The sequence below is a fragment of the Cygnus olor genome, chromosome 12 (assembly GCF_009769625.2).
Source record: "Cygnus olor isolate bCygOlo1 chromosome 12, bCygOlo1.pri.v2, whole genome shotgun sequence".
Lineage (NCBI taxonomy): Eukaryota > Metazoa > Chordata > Aves > Anseriformes > Anatidae > Cygnus > Cygnus olor.
The window spans coordinates 14244837-14260790 of record NC_049180.1 but is presented as its reverse complement, the minus strand read 5'-3'; the positions used below and the strand labels follow the sequence as shown (position 1 = coordinate 14260790).

At 39.2% G+C, this 15954-nt stretch overlaps 1 protein-coding gene and 1 long non-coding RNA gene across 11 annotated transcripts in view; one reads left to right on the top strand and one right to left on the bottom strand.

Annotated features, from left to right (window-relative positions):
* SMPD3 (sphingomyelin phosphodiesterase 3) overlaps positions 1-15954 on the top strand; it is a 118069-nt gene that overhangs the window by 90600 nt on the left and 11515 nt on the right. For all 6 annotated transcript variants that reach the window (XR_005823522.1, XR_005823521.1, XM_040570791.1 and 3 more), the window contains exons 3-4: positions 6257-6332; positions 11941-12096. Coding sequence is in view for 4 of the 6 variants with exons in the window: in XM_040570791.1 (XP_040426725.1) it covers positions 6257-6332; positions 11941-12096 (232 nt within the window). In the remaining 2 variants the exon portion in view is untranslated. The remainder of the gene's footprint in view (positions 1-6256; positions 6333-11940; positions 12097-15954) is intronic.
* On the bottom strand, positions 145-15584 carry LOC121076473. Of its 5 annotated transcripts, none has more exons than XR_005823527.1 (4): positions 15450-15584; positions 14995-15176; positions 10179-10259; positions 145-483 (listed from the first exon to the last, which is right to left on the bottom strand). It is a non-coding gene; the product is annotated as an uncharacterized LOC121076473 (long non-coding RNA). The 5 variants fall into 5 exon arrangements; XR_005823526.1 differs by lacking the exon at positions 145-483 and adding an exon at positions 6434-9082; XR_005823529.1 differs by lacking the exon at positions 10179-10259.

Sequence of the window (15954 nt, the reverse complement as noted above, 5' to 3'; positions counted from 1 at the left end):
GAATTCTGAAAAAATCAAATACTACTGGGGCTAGAAAGAATTGCAAAGCACCAAAAGGGATTTTGTGCTGATCTCTAACATTTAATACTTTTCAATTTTATTTAATATGCTTAGATAAATATATTTATAATAATAAATTAGTAATTTAACTAATGCCTCTTCTTTAGCAGCTGCTACATATCCCTGAAGGCAAAAGGCAGAGTTGTGGAAGTACTAGTATAAGATGCCTGTTTTTACAATGGGTCTAACCAAAAAACTACTACAAAGAAAACAAAGTACAGGAATAAAATAAATTGTTCTTGGAAGTTACTTCTACTCTAAATCATCTGCGTGAGACAGGAATGTTTGAACTGTATGAGTCACAGCAAGTTTTCTTTGGCATCATCTCTTAACAGCAACAGTAATTAGCACTTGGGCGCACAGTTTGATTTGTTCTTCCATTAGTTTCTTGGTGCTGACTCTCCCGCTAGCCTTGGAAAATAGCTGAAATGGAGGGGGGAAAAAGTCCATGAGGAATTGATAAAATTTCATACTACAGAAAAGTTGAAAGAGAGAATCTGTATCATACATTTGTTTCTTTTCTCTTCCTTCACTCTTATTGTCTGTTCATTGTACTAAGGTAGATAGGATGTCTACAAGATACTCTCCTAGTCGTTGAAATAGGGAGGAGGTACAAACTGTGTGCTGTTACCAGGATCTGAGAGCATCAAACCAGGTGTGAACCATGAGCGTGTGGAGATACCGCTACTGGGGTGTCATGCAGCTCTTTGTCTTGTGGTCACGTATTTTTAAGGGCATTTCCCTTGAACTTCATCGGCTACATATAAGCTGGATGAGTATTTCTGTGGGAGCAAGATGCTACCACTTCTACTGTCACCCTGTCTATGTACCCTGCTCCTATTTTCTGTCTGGAATGTTTTACTTCAAAGACAAACAGTAACTCCAGCCCTTTGCTGAGACGATGTTCTTTGCAAATGCAATCCTCATGCTTTTAAGGAGAGGGCTTTTTTGTTGTTGTTTTTCTTCCCCACAGAGCATGCAGGTGTGCTTTTCAGCTTGGCTAGTCTTCCTTCACAGTGTGATCATTAGCTTGGTTCTTGTCATGAATATAAATTTGTTTGCCATAGAGCTATGTTGTACTTTGGAGACATACCTTCTTCAAAGAGTGCCGCAGGCATCACTACTACAACTCATATTTATTCCAGTGACAAAATTGACACCTTAATGATAATTAATCTGATGAAACGAATGGTTTGACTCATTTACAGTCCAAGATGTAATTAAGCCATAATGGTGAAGTTACAACTATTCTGTGTAATATCCCATCTCCCTGAAGGATTCTTAATGTTACATTGAGATTATTTACCTTCCCCAGCTTTGGGTTTATTGCCTGCATGTAGACTGTGGGGTGACGAATTCTGTGGAGCTCTTTCTTCAGGAGTATGACAAAATTTTCTCTCTTTTCTGGTTTGCACACCTGGATTTCCTTCCCACGAAAGAGAAGGCAATGGCATATCCTTTGAATTTGTGTGTATTTAAACACTTCGTACTAGAGGGCACAAATTCCAGTTGAGAAATTGTCTACCTTGCTTAGGATTTTCTTAGAACGGCTACCTCCAGGCAATAGGCAGCTTCTACAAAATACCACTGAAGGTTAAATTTTCCTCTTAACAACCTTTTTGTTTCTGTCTACACATTATTGCTCAGTTAGTTTGATTCTTTAACTGAGTGTCATTTGTTATGAATGGCACAGCCCAAATTTTTAAACATAAAAGAATGTTTCTTTCCAAGTAGTTGATTTTTCTAACACAACAAGGACAGATTTGAAGCTGTTTGTTGAGGTGGTATTGAAATACCCCTGGTATTTAGGCAGCATTTCTGTTTTTTTGTATATGTATCTATTGATGCTTTTCTTGAGATCCAGATAAAATATAACTGTTTTGCACTACTGGGACAAATGTGTGTAAATATAAACTGTTAAAGACAAGATATTTGTCATGTTTACAGCTTTGTATACTTACTGTACTGGAGTATGATAAACATGAGATGTGCACGATATTCCAGTTAGCTCTGAAAATTCCCATGATAGCAAGTAATGTGATTGAATTTAAAGTTATTTCTTTCACTCTAGCTGTAGAATTTCAACTGTTGCTACTTGTGAATTTTTTTACTTGTCAACAGGAATCTTTCCACTGTAGCCTTGTTGGCTTGATTTCTTTCATGAGCATTGTTTATTATCTGATACGCATCTAACTGTAGTACTTAGTCTGTATTGGACAAGCTTTTGATACACAATTTTGCACTGTATAGCCTAGTGTCAGCATGGTATCTCCAATATATTCTACTAATGTTCTGTGACATAAGGTGAGAAGGAATCTTTTAGAAGAAAGTACCTGATGTCAGTCTCCTGTGCCTGAAAATAAAAATTTGGAGCTGTCAGTTTTGCACTTACTAAATTCACAGGTAGGCGAGGAATGTAAATATGTAGTGGTAGCAACTGCCATTTTGATTTCCAAGCAAAAATCACCTGAGCAGACTTTCCTCTTTATAAAAAAGCCTTTCTTATCTGCAACGAGCTTCCCTTCTCCCCCAACAGCTAACAAAATGTAGATGTTCAGTGTTGTAGCAGGGATCAGAATGCTCTCCTAGCTTTTACTTTTCCAGATGTTTGACTAGTTTGATTACTTAACCTTTGCAAATGTACTAAGAGTTGGAATACATTTTGCATATTTCAGCATAATAATGAAAAAAAAGTAACTTTGTTTCTATCAACTTAGAATTATATAATAGGGACACTTTATGAAACAACAAGTATGTTCTCTCAATTGTAATTTTACCTCTAGATAACATCATACGACTTTTTCCTCATGCCATGATTATCCTGTTTTGCAAGACTGGGAACTTATATTTAGATATTGCTTTTCTACATCTACAGAAATTTTTAGTAAAGTGGTCCATGATACATTTAAGACTTTAGAATGCAACATCTGAAGGACTTCCCTATAAAAGTAATTCAATGAATGTTGTTGATTCACAGAGCTACTAGACCATCTGAAATGAACATAAGTCAGGCTTATGATGAAGCCTGGCTTATTTACCTACATACGGTTTCTGTATAAATGTGAATTTAAATGTTTCTTCTGTTCTAAGCAGCAAGAAGTACATTTTACTTGTGAAGTGCTCACTTGGTTTGGTGGAAGTGGAACCATTCTGCCAAGATCCACGTTGCAGGCTGAAATGAACACTCCGAGTTCTCTTCCTGCAGGAGTGCCACGAAGCTGGTCAGGCTCAGTCACCACAATATAATATAGTCTTGAAAATGGAACAGTCTAAAAGTAGCTACAGTATTTGACCACACAAAGGAACATTTCTGTGCAGAATTACAGGGCTTGTAATATTTGGGAGGTCAAGTAGTTTTCCTCTCTGCACATCCCATAGTTCTTTTCCATCCGTGAAATACCAAATTAGACTGAATAATCAGATTTTTTTTTTAATATACTAGTGCTATTCTGTAGCTGGAAAATACACCAAGAGGCTGCAAGGATATTTATTTTCTCTCCTAGTAGTTGTCACAGTTGATACTTATTTTCTCTCCTAGTAGTTGTCACATATATGACAGAAGTCAAAAAAGTTGGAGGAAATGTGACACCTGGGAGATGATCTGCTTTGGACGTACTACCATGCTGGCACTTTCCAAAGAAATTCCAATTATGTTAATGTCTTCAGCTTTTGCTTTGGGCTGCTGCTTCTTTTTTTTTCCCTATCAAGTGCAGAGCTATGGGGGCATTATCCCCCTGTAGTGGCAACCTGGGGTGGCATTTGTTGTGCTGCACATAGCAGCAGTCAGTGTTTCCTCTAGGCCATTTCTTGTCATTCTTTGAGAGCTAGGGATCCCAAGTCCATTACAGTACGGATATGTGCATGCAGGGACAGTATGATAAATATTTATTTCTGATTAATGGGTGTGAGTGTGATCCTATGTATAAATTGGTTTATGAGTATAAGGTCTTGTCAGGCACTCCATTAAGGCTGCACAGGAAATTCTAAAGCCAATTTGAGCTGACTTTTTTTTTTTCTCAGCTGACTCTAACTTATATGTTTAGCTTTTAGATTTAATCTTTTGTGCTTTTTTAGAAAATGATTCCATCTGTTTTAGGCAATAAGAGGATTATAAGAAGCACATTCTTCCTGTAAGAAAGAAAACTTTATGTGCAGTATTTTCAGCATGATTATGGTAGGTAACATTGGAAGATGGATCACATGCATGCTTTTTCACTGCAGCAGGAGTCACAGAAAATTTGTAAATATATAAAATATATATATTGTAAAGTTTACAATATATAGTTTTTGGTGTTGAAGTCAAAATCTGATTCTGAATTACTAAGTTCAGAAAATATTATTCATCCACCCGCCTGCCCTAGATAGTACAGGATTTAAACTAATGGTTTCCCAGTTTTCTCTTGGAACTGCATATGTTATGTAAGAAATTGGAGAGAACACCCCTTTTAGTTTACCTGTGACCCTGGGATACATTCAGACCATGGCAGCCTGAGGAAGGAAGAAAGAGGTCTGCATACCCAAGATCCTGCAGTAGTCGGCAGCCATCCAGCAGGTCGCCATATCCTTTGAGACCCTGCTATAGTCTCATGTGTTTAGGAGAATCCTCTGGTGTAGGGGTAAAATCAACAGTGATGTGCATATTTTCCTCATCTTCCTCTGCCTTCAGGCTCCCTGAAGGAGGTAACTGTTTGGGAACAGCAGTAAGAACCCCATCAATATTCACTTGAAATCTGTCTAAAAGAGGACTGAAGAGACTGAGGACAGAATAATGCAAGATGGTTATTGTATGCTCTTCTAGCTGGAACAAAAACTGAAAGTTAACAAGGCATTGTTGAGTGCAAGTGACATAAATTCATTTACTGCAAATATGAGATGGTCAATTATTGGAACAGGGGCTTGGAAACGTGGTAAAATCTTCATCCGTGGAGCTAACGCAAAACTTAACAAAGCTCTATGCATCCTCATCTAGTTGGGCCTGTTTGAGCAGGGAGTACGCTAAAGGACCCCCAGATGTCCTTTCCATTCTATGATGGTATGACTGATGCAAGTCATGTGTCTTATGACAGAAACCTGAATTAATTCTTCCCTAAATGAGCTTGGGCAGAATGATCGTGCAGTAGTATGCAAATAGTATCACACTGCCTGAAAATTTCCAGATACTTTGGCAAGAGGGGTGCTGTATGATGATGGGATACGGTGTGCAGTAATGGCCTCATTCTGTACTAAGAGAGAATCCTTCCACAAGAGCAAACTAAAAACAGGCCCTGCTTCCCTGATTTTTTACTTTTTATTTTAAATTTTGTCACCATTGCTAAGCAACTGCAGAAGGCCTGCACTGCCAGAATCTTCAATAAAATTGAAAACCCAAACCAGAACTTGATTTTCATTTGCTTGTGTGTCCACCAGCAAATACATTTTTTTTTTAAATACTGTAGTATATGATACACAGGAGCACTTACATTACACTCCAGTTTCCCTGGAAGCCCTGCCTCTTCTGTGCATAAAAGCAGGGGTGCATGTCATTATTTTAATCTGGTTGACAAACATGGGGGCTGCCACTGTGAAATTATGCAATGGAAGAATGTAAATCCTTTCCCGAGACACAGCAAAAATCCCCCAAACCTTTGCAGAAGAATGTAAAAAATAACCAATCAAAATCCAAAATGTGCTAGGGACTGGAGGAAATGTGGTCAAAACTAATATTTATTTCATGTTTCATCCTTTTTCCCAGGGTCTCTTGCCATTTTTCCTTCTCCATTCTAACCTTACATAGAGATGTAGAATTCAGACTGCTGATAATATTAGTGTCAGATGGCACAAGTGGTGGGATTTAATTTGTATATGAACAAGAGCTGGGATACAAAATGGTGGCAAAATGACTGAGAATCAGTGAGACTGTGAAGAGCTGGAGAAAGTCAGAATCATCAGAATCTTTGATGTAGTGGTGAGCAGGAAGGAGCGAGTGTGCTAGCAGCAAAGTGGGACCCTGCGAAGGCAGAGTGTGATGATCAGGTGTCTCCAATGGGGGTGTGGGTGTGTGTATTCAAAATGGAGCTAGATAGAAAGAATGGTTAAAAAAAAAAAAAAGGCTAACGGTGCACACCAAGACTGTACAGCTGGGGCTGGAAGCGGGGCTGTGTGAGCTCCTCTACTAATGACCATTAATGAAATAAAGTATTTCTTCCTTCCTTTCCAGGTGCAAGTGGGAAGTACACCTCAGGACCAAAGAATTGTGGGATACATTTCCTGCACTCACTTGCAAGCTATTGCAGGTACTGTCCATATTTGCTTCTCTTAATTTCTCACTGTTTCTAAGTCTTTGTTGGAATTCTTGTGCAAAAGTTGGCCAGCATTGCTCCTCCAGTGTTCCTATCTTTTGCATCAAAACTACCAGTTCTAGATTTAAAATAGGTATAGTAATAAAGTGAAAGTCAAATCTACAAACATTTACTTTGTGTAAGGTCAAAATTTAGTTTAGCCAGGGGGGTACACATCCTTAGTTTGTTTTACTTGATGTGACTGTGACTCCTGGGCTCCTGAGAGCTGGAGAGCACCACACAGCTGTCCTAGTCTCATTGAAGACAGCATGTGTGCTGCAGGCTGAGGCAAGACAGAAATGCAATGTAAACAGCAGAACTCTGAACCTATGCTGTACAGCATGTCTAGGTTAACCCAGTCAGACAGCTAGCATTCCTTTTACTTTACAATTGAAGCACTGGCAGAGACAGAATTGGGAACAAAACTGCCCTAAAGTACATTAGAGAGACTGGATAGTTCTAAAGAAGTTTCATGAATTTTTCAAATACGTTTTAACAGTGTAACATTCTTTAGTTTTCTATTTCTAACTCTGGAATTATATAGTAATGTACTGTGTGATTGCTGCTGTGGAGCTGACATTTCTTGCTGTTCCAGTTCAGGTTATAAACCTCTGGTTTTAGTCCTTTTCCTTTTTAATCACCTAGTCATGCATTCTCCAAGGGTAAAAACACAACCTTCCATCTTCCTATTTATGTTCTTGCTTCATATTTTTAGGCTTATCTGGTTCAAGCAACATTCAAATAGAGCAGACAAGGATCTAAGAGTCTAAATGTCCTTTGATAAATCAATTAGTTTATGTAATGAAATAGAAAACTAAACTTCGTAACAGTATGGCAGAGCTGTGCTTTCTGATTTTCATCATCTGATTCAAACCATTTCACACATCTGAAAAACTGACAAAAAAAAAAGAAACAGTTTGACGGTGTAAAGATGTGTTATCTATAAAAACAAGCACTGTTTAAAAGGTTAACCATTTAAATCATCTTGTCATACATGGCTAAGTGCAATTTGGCTTCTCTTCTAGGATACACAAACTTGCACTTGATAGTTCTGGTACTTACATGAGTATAAAATGAAGGGATCCAACTGTTTACGGTCAATGAACTCCTAATACTTTTTTCAAGAGATGTGCCAGCTAAACTCCGTTTTGAGCTTTTTTTTTTTTTTCGGAGCTAACTTTCACTTTTTTCAGTATAACTTTAGAAATAGATGAGGATTATTCTCTCAATAGCTATTCCTGAATCTCAGTACCTGCTAAGGAACGTTGCTATGAAGGAGCTCTTCATTTCCATTCTGGAAGTAGCTGCATTTTCTGCGACAAATGAGGGGGTCCTCTAATGAGACCTGAATGTAATTGTTTTCCAGGGGGCTGTTAAGTTTACATGTTTCTTTTACGTCTTTCAGATAGTCAGTGATTGATGTTCTGGGAAGGCTTTGCTTCGTAGAATCCACCTACTTCCCAAGTCGTCGTCCCCCCCCCCCCCTTTAAGACACCCCCCTAAGCCATCAAAACAGAGTAAGCCTCAAGCTATTCCAACCCAGGTCCAGATGATGTAGCATGCTGGCTGCTATCTCATAACCCGGTCATGCCCCTTTTTTTGCATTTATTGTGAATCTGGTCATCAGCAATCAAGGTACCGGCAACTCTGACTTCTCCAGCACTAGTTTCAAGCTCTAGCAACCCCCACACAGCTTAAGTAGAATTTAGCTTGGGACTGAGAGAGATCCCTCAGTGTCTGAAATCCCAGCTGTAAAATCAGGAGTATCTTTGGTGTTCAACATCCTCAGGCACTAATTCTACATAAATTGCTAAAGTAGCAAAGCTAGCTTATCCACACTGTGGCAGTCTGCCATTGGCCCCTCCTCTCAGCTACATTAACACAGCTGTTGTAGGCTGTGTTGTGCTTGACTGGGGACCTTACCTAGCTGCAAGGTAACTCAGCAGAACCCAGCAAAAGGTTTTTTTTGTTGGTGGTGTTTGGTGTGGTAGTTTTTTTTGTTTTGCTCCAGCCTATCCTTGTTTAGATATATTACACAGGTCTGCTTAATCCATCGCCTAGTCAGGCATGACACTCATGGCTGAACTGGATCCTTTGGTTGTGACTTGGAAGCAATGTTCCCTTTTGACTACGCTTTATCCCTTACAGTTTAGTTTTTGCTCATCTTCCCCAGGTTCCTTCCAATATATCCCCTAGCACAGATCAGTGCTGAGAACTCTGGCTTTAAGAACTTCCACTGCAACTGTTCCTTTCCAGCCCCTGACTAGGCCTATGAGCTGCTTTGTTCGATACCTAGTGCTCCTTCTCTTAACAGCTTTCCGGGGAGAACAAAGCACTCCTCCTATCGTACCTACCTGCAGTTCTAACTAAAGCCAGGATTTCACTTAAGCATTTCAAAAGTGAATGAAAAGGGTGGCTCTGACTACCCTATAATGAACAAAGGTGAAGTATTTGTTTATGCTGGCAGAGGCTTCCCATAATACCTTTTCATCCTTGTATGAAATTTGAAGCTGAAGGGAACCGCAGAGAACTTGGAAATGCTGACTGCAGGAACCAGTCACATCATGATTACTTGCAGTTTTCCAGCCCAGTTACTGAGGAAAAGGGTGCAGAGCAATTAGCACAAATCTGTATTCTCTGGTTCATCACTGGTGGCAGTCAATCAGATCAGTGATTCTATCTGAACGTTTAATTAGAGCTGCAGGCTGGAAGAAGGAGAAGTTTAATGTTATAGTTGGGAGTTACTACCTAGCTCCCTCCGTTAATATCAACGGATCTTATTTCGTTTCAGCAACAGACAGTTTCTGAAATGTCTGCTTCACTGGTTGTCCTGGATTCAGGTTTGGGTTCCCCTCTACTTAGATGTCTAATTAGTTCAGTTACCTTCACCTCCAACGCTATGGATCACTAGGAGGTGCTAAAACTATGCATTGCTAAGAACTTTTGCATCCAGATACATACAGTACCTGCTGTGTAGCTACAGGAAGCTGCATAACAGTAATATTAATCTCAGAAAACAGTTACATCTAGGTTGCATTAGAGGATTTCTTTGTCATGGAAATGTAGCTCACTTGATTGCACACACTCTACTTAATGTGCAATTGTTTCCATGACCTCTAGTGGGGAGAACCAGAGATGCCAGACTACCACAGGTTCTGCACCTTTTCTAAAAGGAAGTGACAGGTGCCTGCTTCTCAAGCTCCAAGGCTCCTATTTTTCTGAGGTTTTCTGCTGTGCAGTGCTGCTACAAAGGCTCACAATTCTCACTGAGGGAGATGTATATCACTATGTAGTTAATGCTTTTTAAATAACGACAATGCATGTTACCCATCACTTTTCAAAACATCCTCCTAAAAGCTTTTGCCTGTCTTTTTTTTATGTTTTTATAAGTAGTTTTCTGTTTTTGAGAATTTTACCTTTGTGTGTTTAGTTAGTGGGTTTGCTGTGTTGTTTCAGGTTGCTGTCAGAGTTTTATGTTCTCATAGGTAATGGCTGTATTATATTATCACTCATCCTAACTGAAACCACGCCAGATATATACTTCCCAGAAAATGAATGCAGTATCTCGACACTTCAAAGATAAATAAGTCTGTCTTAGACAGTTAAGCAATAATCAGGACTTTGTTGGGAGCAAGATAAATTACTGTAGTCTTGTCAACAGGCACCATGCTAAAAGTTAAAAGGAAACAAAGGCAGGCCAGAAGAATGTGGTGGCCTAAGGTGATAAGCCAGGATGGAAAGATACAGATAATGCAAAAGGAGGAGGCTCTGAAAGGATCTTTGACCAAAGTGTATAAATACCTGATGGGAGGCTGTACGGAGGTTAGAGGCAGCCTCTCCTTGGTGGTGCCCAGTAACAGAACAAGAGGCAATGGGCACAAACTGAAATGCAAGAAATGGTATTTTAACACAGGAGGGTTTTTTTGTTTTGTTTTGTTTTTAATAGAAAGGGTGACTGAGTACTGGATCAGGTTGCCCAGAGGCTGTGGAATCTCCATCCATGGAGACAATCAAAGCCCAACTGGACATGGTCAAGAGCACCTGCTTGAGGTGACCTTGCTTGAGCAAAAGAGATGGACCAGATGATTGCCAGAGGCCCCCTGGAACGTCATGCTTTCCCTGACGCTGTAATTTCATCTGTCTTTAGTTAAGCAGAATGTATGTTAGTCACACACCGTTTGTAGTTAGTATCACCTGCTCCAGTCTGTATTTATTCCATGTGACCTATTTCTTGTGCTTTTCTCTAACTGTATCTTAACTGTAAGGCTTTCTTGTGCTGTGTAGTATATCAGTACACATAATCAGTAAATATGTGAAGTGCGCTTTTGCACTTCACGTGCACTGTGGTAGCGAGGGTTTTTTCCAAGAATACAGGACTGGATTTGTGTCAAGCTGTGTGATTAGGGTATTATCTAAACATGACGTACAAGCACGAGACACCGTAGATCAGGAAGAGATCCAAAGAGCACTTGTACAAGCTTGTATATTACAGCCCAACTGTTACAGATTTGTGGGGAATAACTGATGAGTAGAAGAAAAAAAAAATCAGTTTACTTGCAGTTTGAATTAACAGTCCGAAGAGATAAGTCAGTGTCAGGACCTACTTAAAGGTCTCTTTTCCTGGTCATGTTCTTTTCAATATTTCATTTAATTGTTTAGGATTGTAGCAAATCACGCTTGGTTGAACGTTTCTGATTCAGTTTGTATTTAACTGGAGCTTTCTTGGGCTAAGCATTATCCGTGCCATTTCTTAATTTTGCACCCTTTTTTTCAAGATGTCTAATAATAGCATAGCTAATAATATGACTACATTTTATTTATGACAGTAATTATTCCACACTTAAACAACTACAGAAGTTCACCCTTAAGGATTAATTTCAGAATTTTGACATTTTTGCCAGAGCATTTACAAAGACTTTTAATGACTTTTATCTGCTCATGCTGTATCAGGTATCCCATAGAAAAAAATGGTCAAAACCATGCAACTAAAGATACCTTCTTCTGTATATACAACTTGAGATGCAGTACTTCTTAACTGAAAAGCTGGACTTTCACCTAGTGTCATTCTATGTATGAATTTTTAATATAGCTAATTATATAGATGAAATTTCTCGATGTGCAGTCAAGGCCACACAAGGCTAAGGTACCACTTACAGCTCTTGTAAATCTGGCTTCAAGGCTTAATTTGGCCTTGTGCAGACTTAGCACTGCGTGTGCTAAGGGTTTTTTCCTTGTTATTTTAAAGAAAAGGTAGGCCTTTAATTTTGTTGCCTGCATGTGCTCCATTGAAGGGATTATGTTTGATGGGTGGGTAAGGGGAAAGAAAATGAGATTGGAACAGCTCTGTTATTTTTATTTTATTTTTATAAATTTTATTCCTAATTTGCTTTAATCTCTACATCCTCTGACTGAAACGAGGTGCAGACCCAGCTCTACAGAGACCTCGCACCAATGGAACAGCACTGGCACTAGTGATTTTGCTGGACTCACGCAGGCATGCAGCGATCTGAACATCATCCTAAAAGATCTTATTTCTTGGTATTTCTTTTTTTCTTTGCTACAGGAGACACTACTGTTCGGTGTGAGCAACTGGATATGCTTCAAGATTGGCTGTCTGAATTCAGAAAATCTACCTCCTCCTCCAGCACAGCCAATCCAGAGGAGCTGGTGGCTTTTGATGTAATCTGTGGAGATCTCAATTTCGATAACTGCTCCTCTGGTAAGACAAGCTTTGCCTTTTCCTAGTGTGTACCAACTTGAACAAGAAATATGAAAGTTCTTGATCTGTTCATCTTGCGGGTTATAGTAGTATACTAAGTTGTGACTGACTTGTGCAAGGAAGGACTTGATACAGAAACTTCTAAACTAGCTACCAGCCTCATGATGAGCCAAGGATAACGCAACCTCTGCCTTGTAAGTAAATATGATGGTTTTTTAAGGCACAAAGAGCAGTAGTTTGTGATGTGCAGTAGTAACAAGGACAATGAATCCAGTGGTTTAATTTTACTTGAGTGAATTTACTTAATTTTACTATAGTGTGCTAAAAGACACCTATTGTCATAGAATTTTATTTACTGATTTAAGAGGTGTATGCTATGGGATTATAGTGGAGAAAAAGTACTAAATTCATGCAGTTATAAAAGTAATTTGATAGTGCATATACATAAGCATGGGAGATTAATGCTACAGAGAGAACTCAACATTGCTAAATCAATCTTGGAAAAAAATAACTGATGCTGTGTACTTTTTTTTTTAATGTTAATAAATTTATTTTTCTGTATTTGGATGCTGTGGACACTAGAAGAAAGAACTCCACAGAACTGTAATTACTGAGTGATGTATTTGCAAATGGTAGCCTTTTCCAAACATAGACATTTTGCTCTGTTAAGAGTTACACTGCGAAGTCAGAGTGCAGGGCTGTGTTTCTGTATCATCTCTGCCTTCCCACTGGGTACAGTTCACGCATCCAGCAGAGATCCTTGCTGGCTTTATACGATGGCAATCAGCTCTGCTGGTTTGAAGCTGGCAAATGGATCAGCAGGGTCTAGCGGCCAACCTCCCGCAAAGCTGATGGCTGAGAGGCCTTTTGTGTGACTGGGCCAAAACTGAAGTACTGGGATAAAGCGCGCAAGCCAGGTACAGTGAGGGGCGAGTTTAATTACAGGGATTTCACCTCTGCTGTGTTACCAGAGAGAATGTGTGAAGTGCAGGTGAGCTCAAGCTGCAGCATTCAAACTGGGATTCAGCAATTCAGACCACTGAGTTTGTGGATTTAACAGGTGAATGTGTGAAGAATATCACATGTGAATTCTGTAGTCTTCATAAGAAGCCTAGATAATCGGGACTGACAGCAACAACTGCACCAATAATACAGCAAAGCAAAACAAGCATTGTCTGATCTCAAAAACAACTAGCATTCTCTAATCTCATGGTTTGTATCAGATGCTTGTAATGCAAGATTATAGCAAGTTGGAGAAACATGTAATTGCATAGAAAAGACCAGCAACCCAAAACAGCCCTTCTCTTCATTTCTAGCTCATTTGTACAAAAAGTAAAATCTATCACAACTATGCGATCTGAAGTAAACTCAGAAGGGCCAGAAAAGGTGCTGGCAAGTGCTCTGACTGGTAGAAGAATCCATTATGCACTGTGGAGATGAACAGTAAGCAGTAATGACTACAGAATACTGTAGCAAAAAAAAAGAGTTTTAGGATAAAATACAAGGGTAGTATTGGTAGTGAGTTTTTAGGGAAGGAAGGAAGGAAGGATGTGTAGTTAATAACAGGTCTTGAGCTGCTACGCAAACAGGCTGAGGAGGCAATTCCAGCAGTCCCAGTGAAGGGAGGAGACAGGAGCTGGGGGATCCAGACGCACACATCCAATGCTATGTGACTGTTCTGGGTGCAGCACTGTTGGATGGATGGAGTGGCCTGAAGGCAAGTATGCCCTTCAAGGAAATAAGTAATTCACTACATACCAAAGGGGAGACTGCCCCATCAGGGTGTGGCAATCTACAGAGTGTGCAACTGTTATGCAGCATGAACAGACATGAGTGAAGCTGTGAGGTAGCACATACCGTCAGCATTCTCTGTCTGGGAGGTTCTGGCACTCTAACCAGTATCTTGAACAAAAAGCACAGAGTATAATTAATGCTGTTGTGACCTGTCTTTTTAAAGCAAGCACAACTATTTACTTTTGCGAGTAATAGATGTAAATGCTGCAACTAATACTAAAGATGATTAAAAAGTAGGTTATAAAAATCCATTTTATTCTTGCTATCTCTGCAACTTATTTACACTCCACTCCCCTTTTAAAATTCACTCGGCCTAGGAACTGCAATTAAGCTGGCTATTTCATTTGTTATTTGTAGATTGCTTTGTTTTCTTATGCACTAAGCAAGATTAATGCACTGTTTTAAAGTTGTCAAGTTGTCTTGTCCATTTTACATTACTCATTGTTTTAGGGACGTTTGTTAGGATTGCAACAATTTAACTGGTTTGGTTCCCCCCCCTCCCAATAATCAGCTTTCTGTAATTCTTTGTACATTTGTGTTCTTTCCTATTCCACAGACTGATACAGCAAATAATTAATATTGTGGCAGTAAATACCAAGCTTCTATTCTTAGATGTATTTACAGTACAGTTTTCAAAGATCTCCTGGTCCATGAGTAACCTTATGCTTATGACAGATTTTCTGAAACTCAGCTCCCTCCCTCCCAGCTTTAGAGAACATTAACCCAACATTAATACAGTAAATTCTCACCATGGGCAACATCATTAGAAAGTTGTCTTACTGTCAGGTTGGTTTGGACTCAGTTGTGTAAAACTTGATTATATTTTTAAACCTTTTAGTAGAACGTAAAAAGCATTCCCATCAGACAGGTTGAAGTTTGCCTCATCAGCTCTGACCTGTAAGCTACCAGCACCACAGTGGCAAATTAATCATGACAAATTTTAATCTGTCTTGGTTTTGAGGTAAGTTTTGTAGCCATATGACATAACAAGGGAAAGCCTGAAGAAATGGAGAACTGCACAGATTACATCTTAGACTCCACCACAGACATTAAAGAATCCAGCTGGATGTTCAGACAGAAAGAGCAATTCTCTGCATTGCATACCTGGCAAATTTTAGGGAGCTCAGTCCTCCAGTCCTCTGCCACAGCTCCAGGATACCCTGGCAAATTCATTTTTCAGTCTCCTTGCTATTATGAAGATGTTCTCAAGGTAAAGAGCTGGTTGGAGAGTGGAGAAAAAGCTGAAATCACATAGTGAGGCAGATCAGCGGGTGCAGATGCAGTAGCTGAAAGAAAATTGGCTTTATTAATCATTATTAATGACAAAATGGCCAGGTGCCATGGTCTCTTATAACTACTGTACTCCACATTACCGTTTGTGTTGTGCTTCCTCTGTAACAGGGAGAGGTTAACAACTCCTTTACTTGGCAAGAACACTATTTTGTGCAAGGAGAATCAGTTCAATCCCTACAGTGCATGAGCTGCATTGTCATGCATACAGCTTACAGTTCAAAGTTTGGCTTCTGACTTTAGAGAAGTCCATTTTCATGCCTACTTACATATTCTGTTGCCTTGACAATAGACAATGATAAATAACAGCAGCAGCTCCAAATGCAGGTGAATATTCCATTGATCCCAAGAGAAAACTTCAAATGTTGCTAAGAAATTTTAACCTTGTAAAAGGTACAAGTGCTGCAAGAAAGAAAGTTATCAGGAACTATTGCCAGTTTCTTTGCCATTTAACAAAAATGGAACTGTAGCAGCTGGTATTTTCAAGTTCTAATTGTACTTGCTCCTACGTAAAATGATCACTATGTTAAACAGCGTGCACAGAACTAGAACTTGCTTATTTGTATGTTCAGCATCTGAAACTGTGATGTATATGTTTTTGTAGGATATCTGTTATAATAAGTAATCCTAGGAGCTTGATGCACTGTTAGGCTTTAAATGCAAGGAGCACAGTAGCAATTAGGAAGAAATTAATTTGAAAGCTGAGAGATCATGACAATTATGTTTAGAATTTCTCTAATGCTGTAGATAATATCTCAAGCAAATTATCAATTG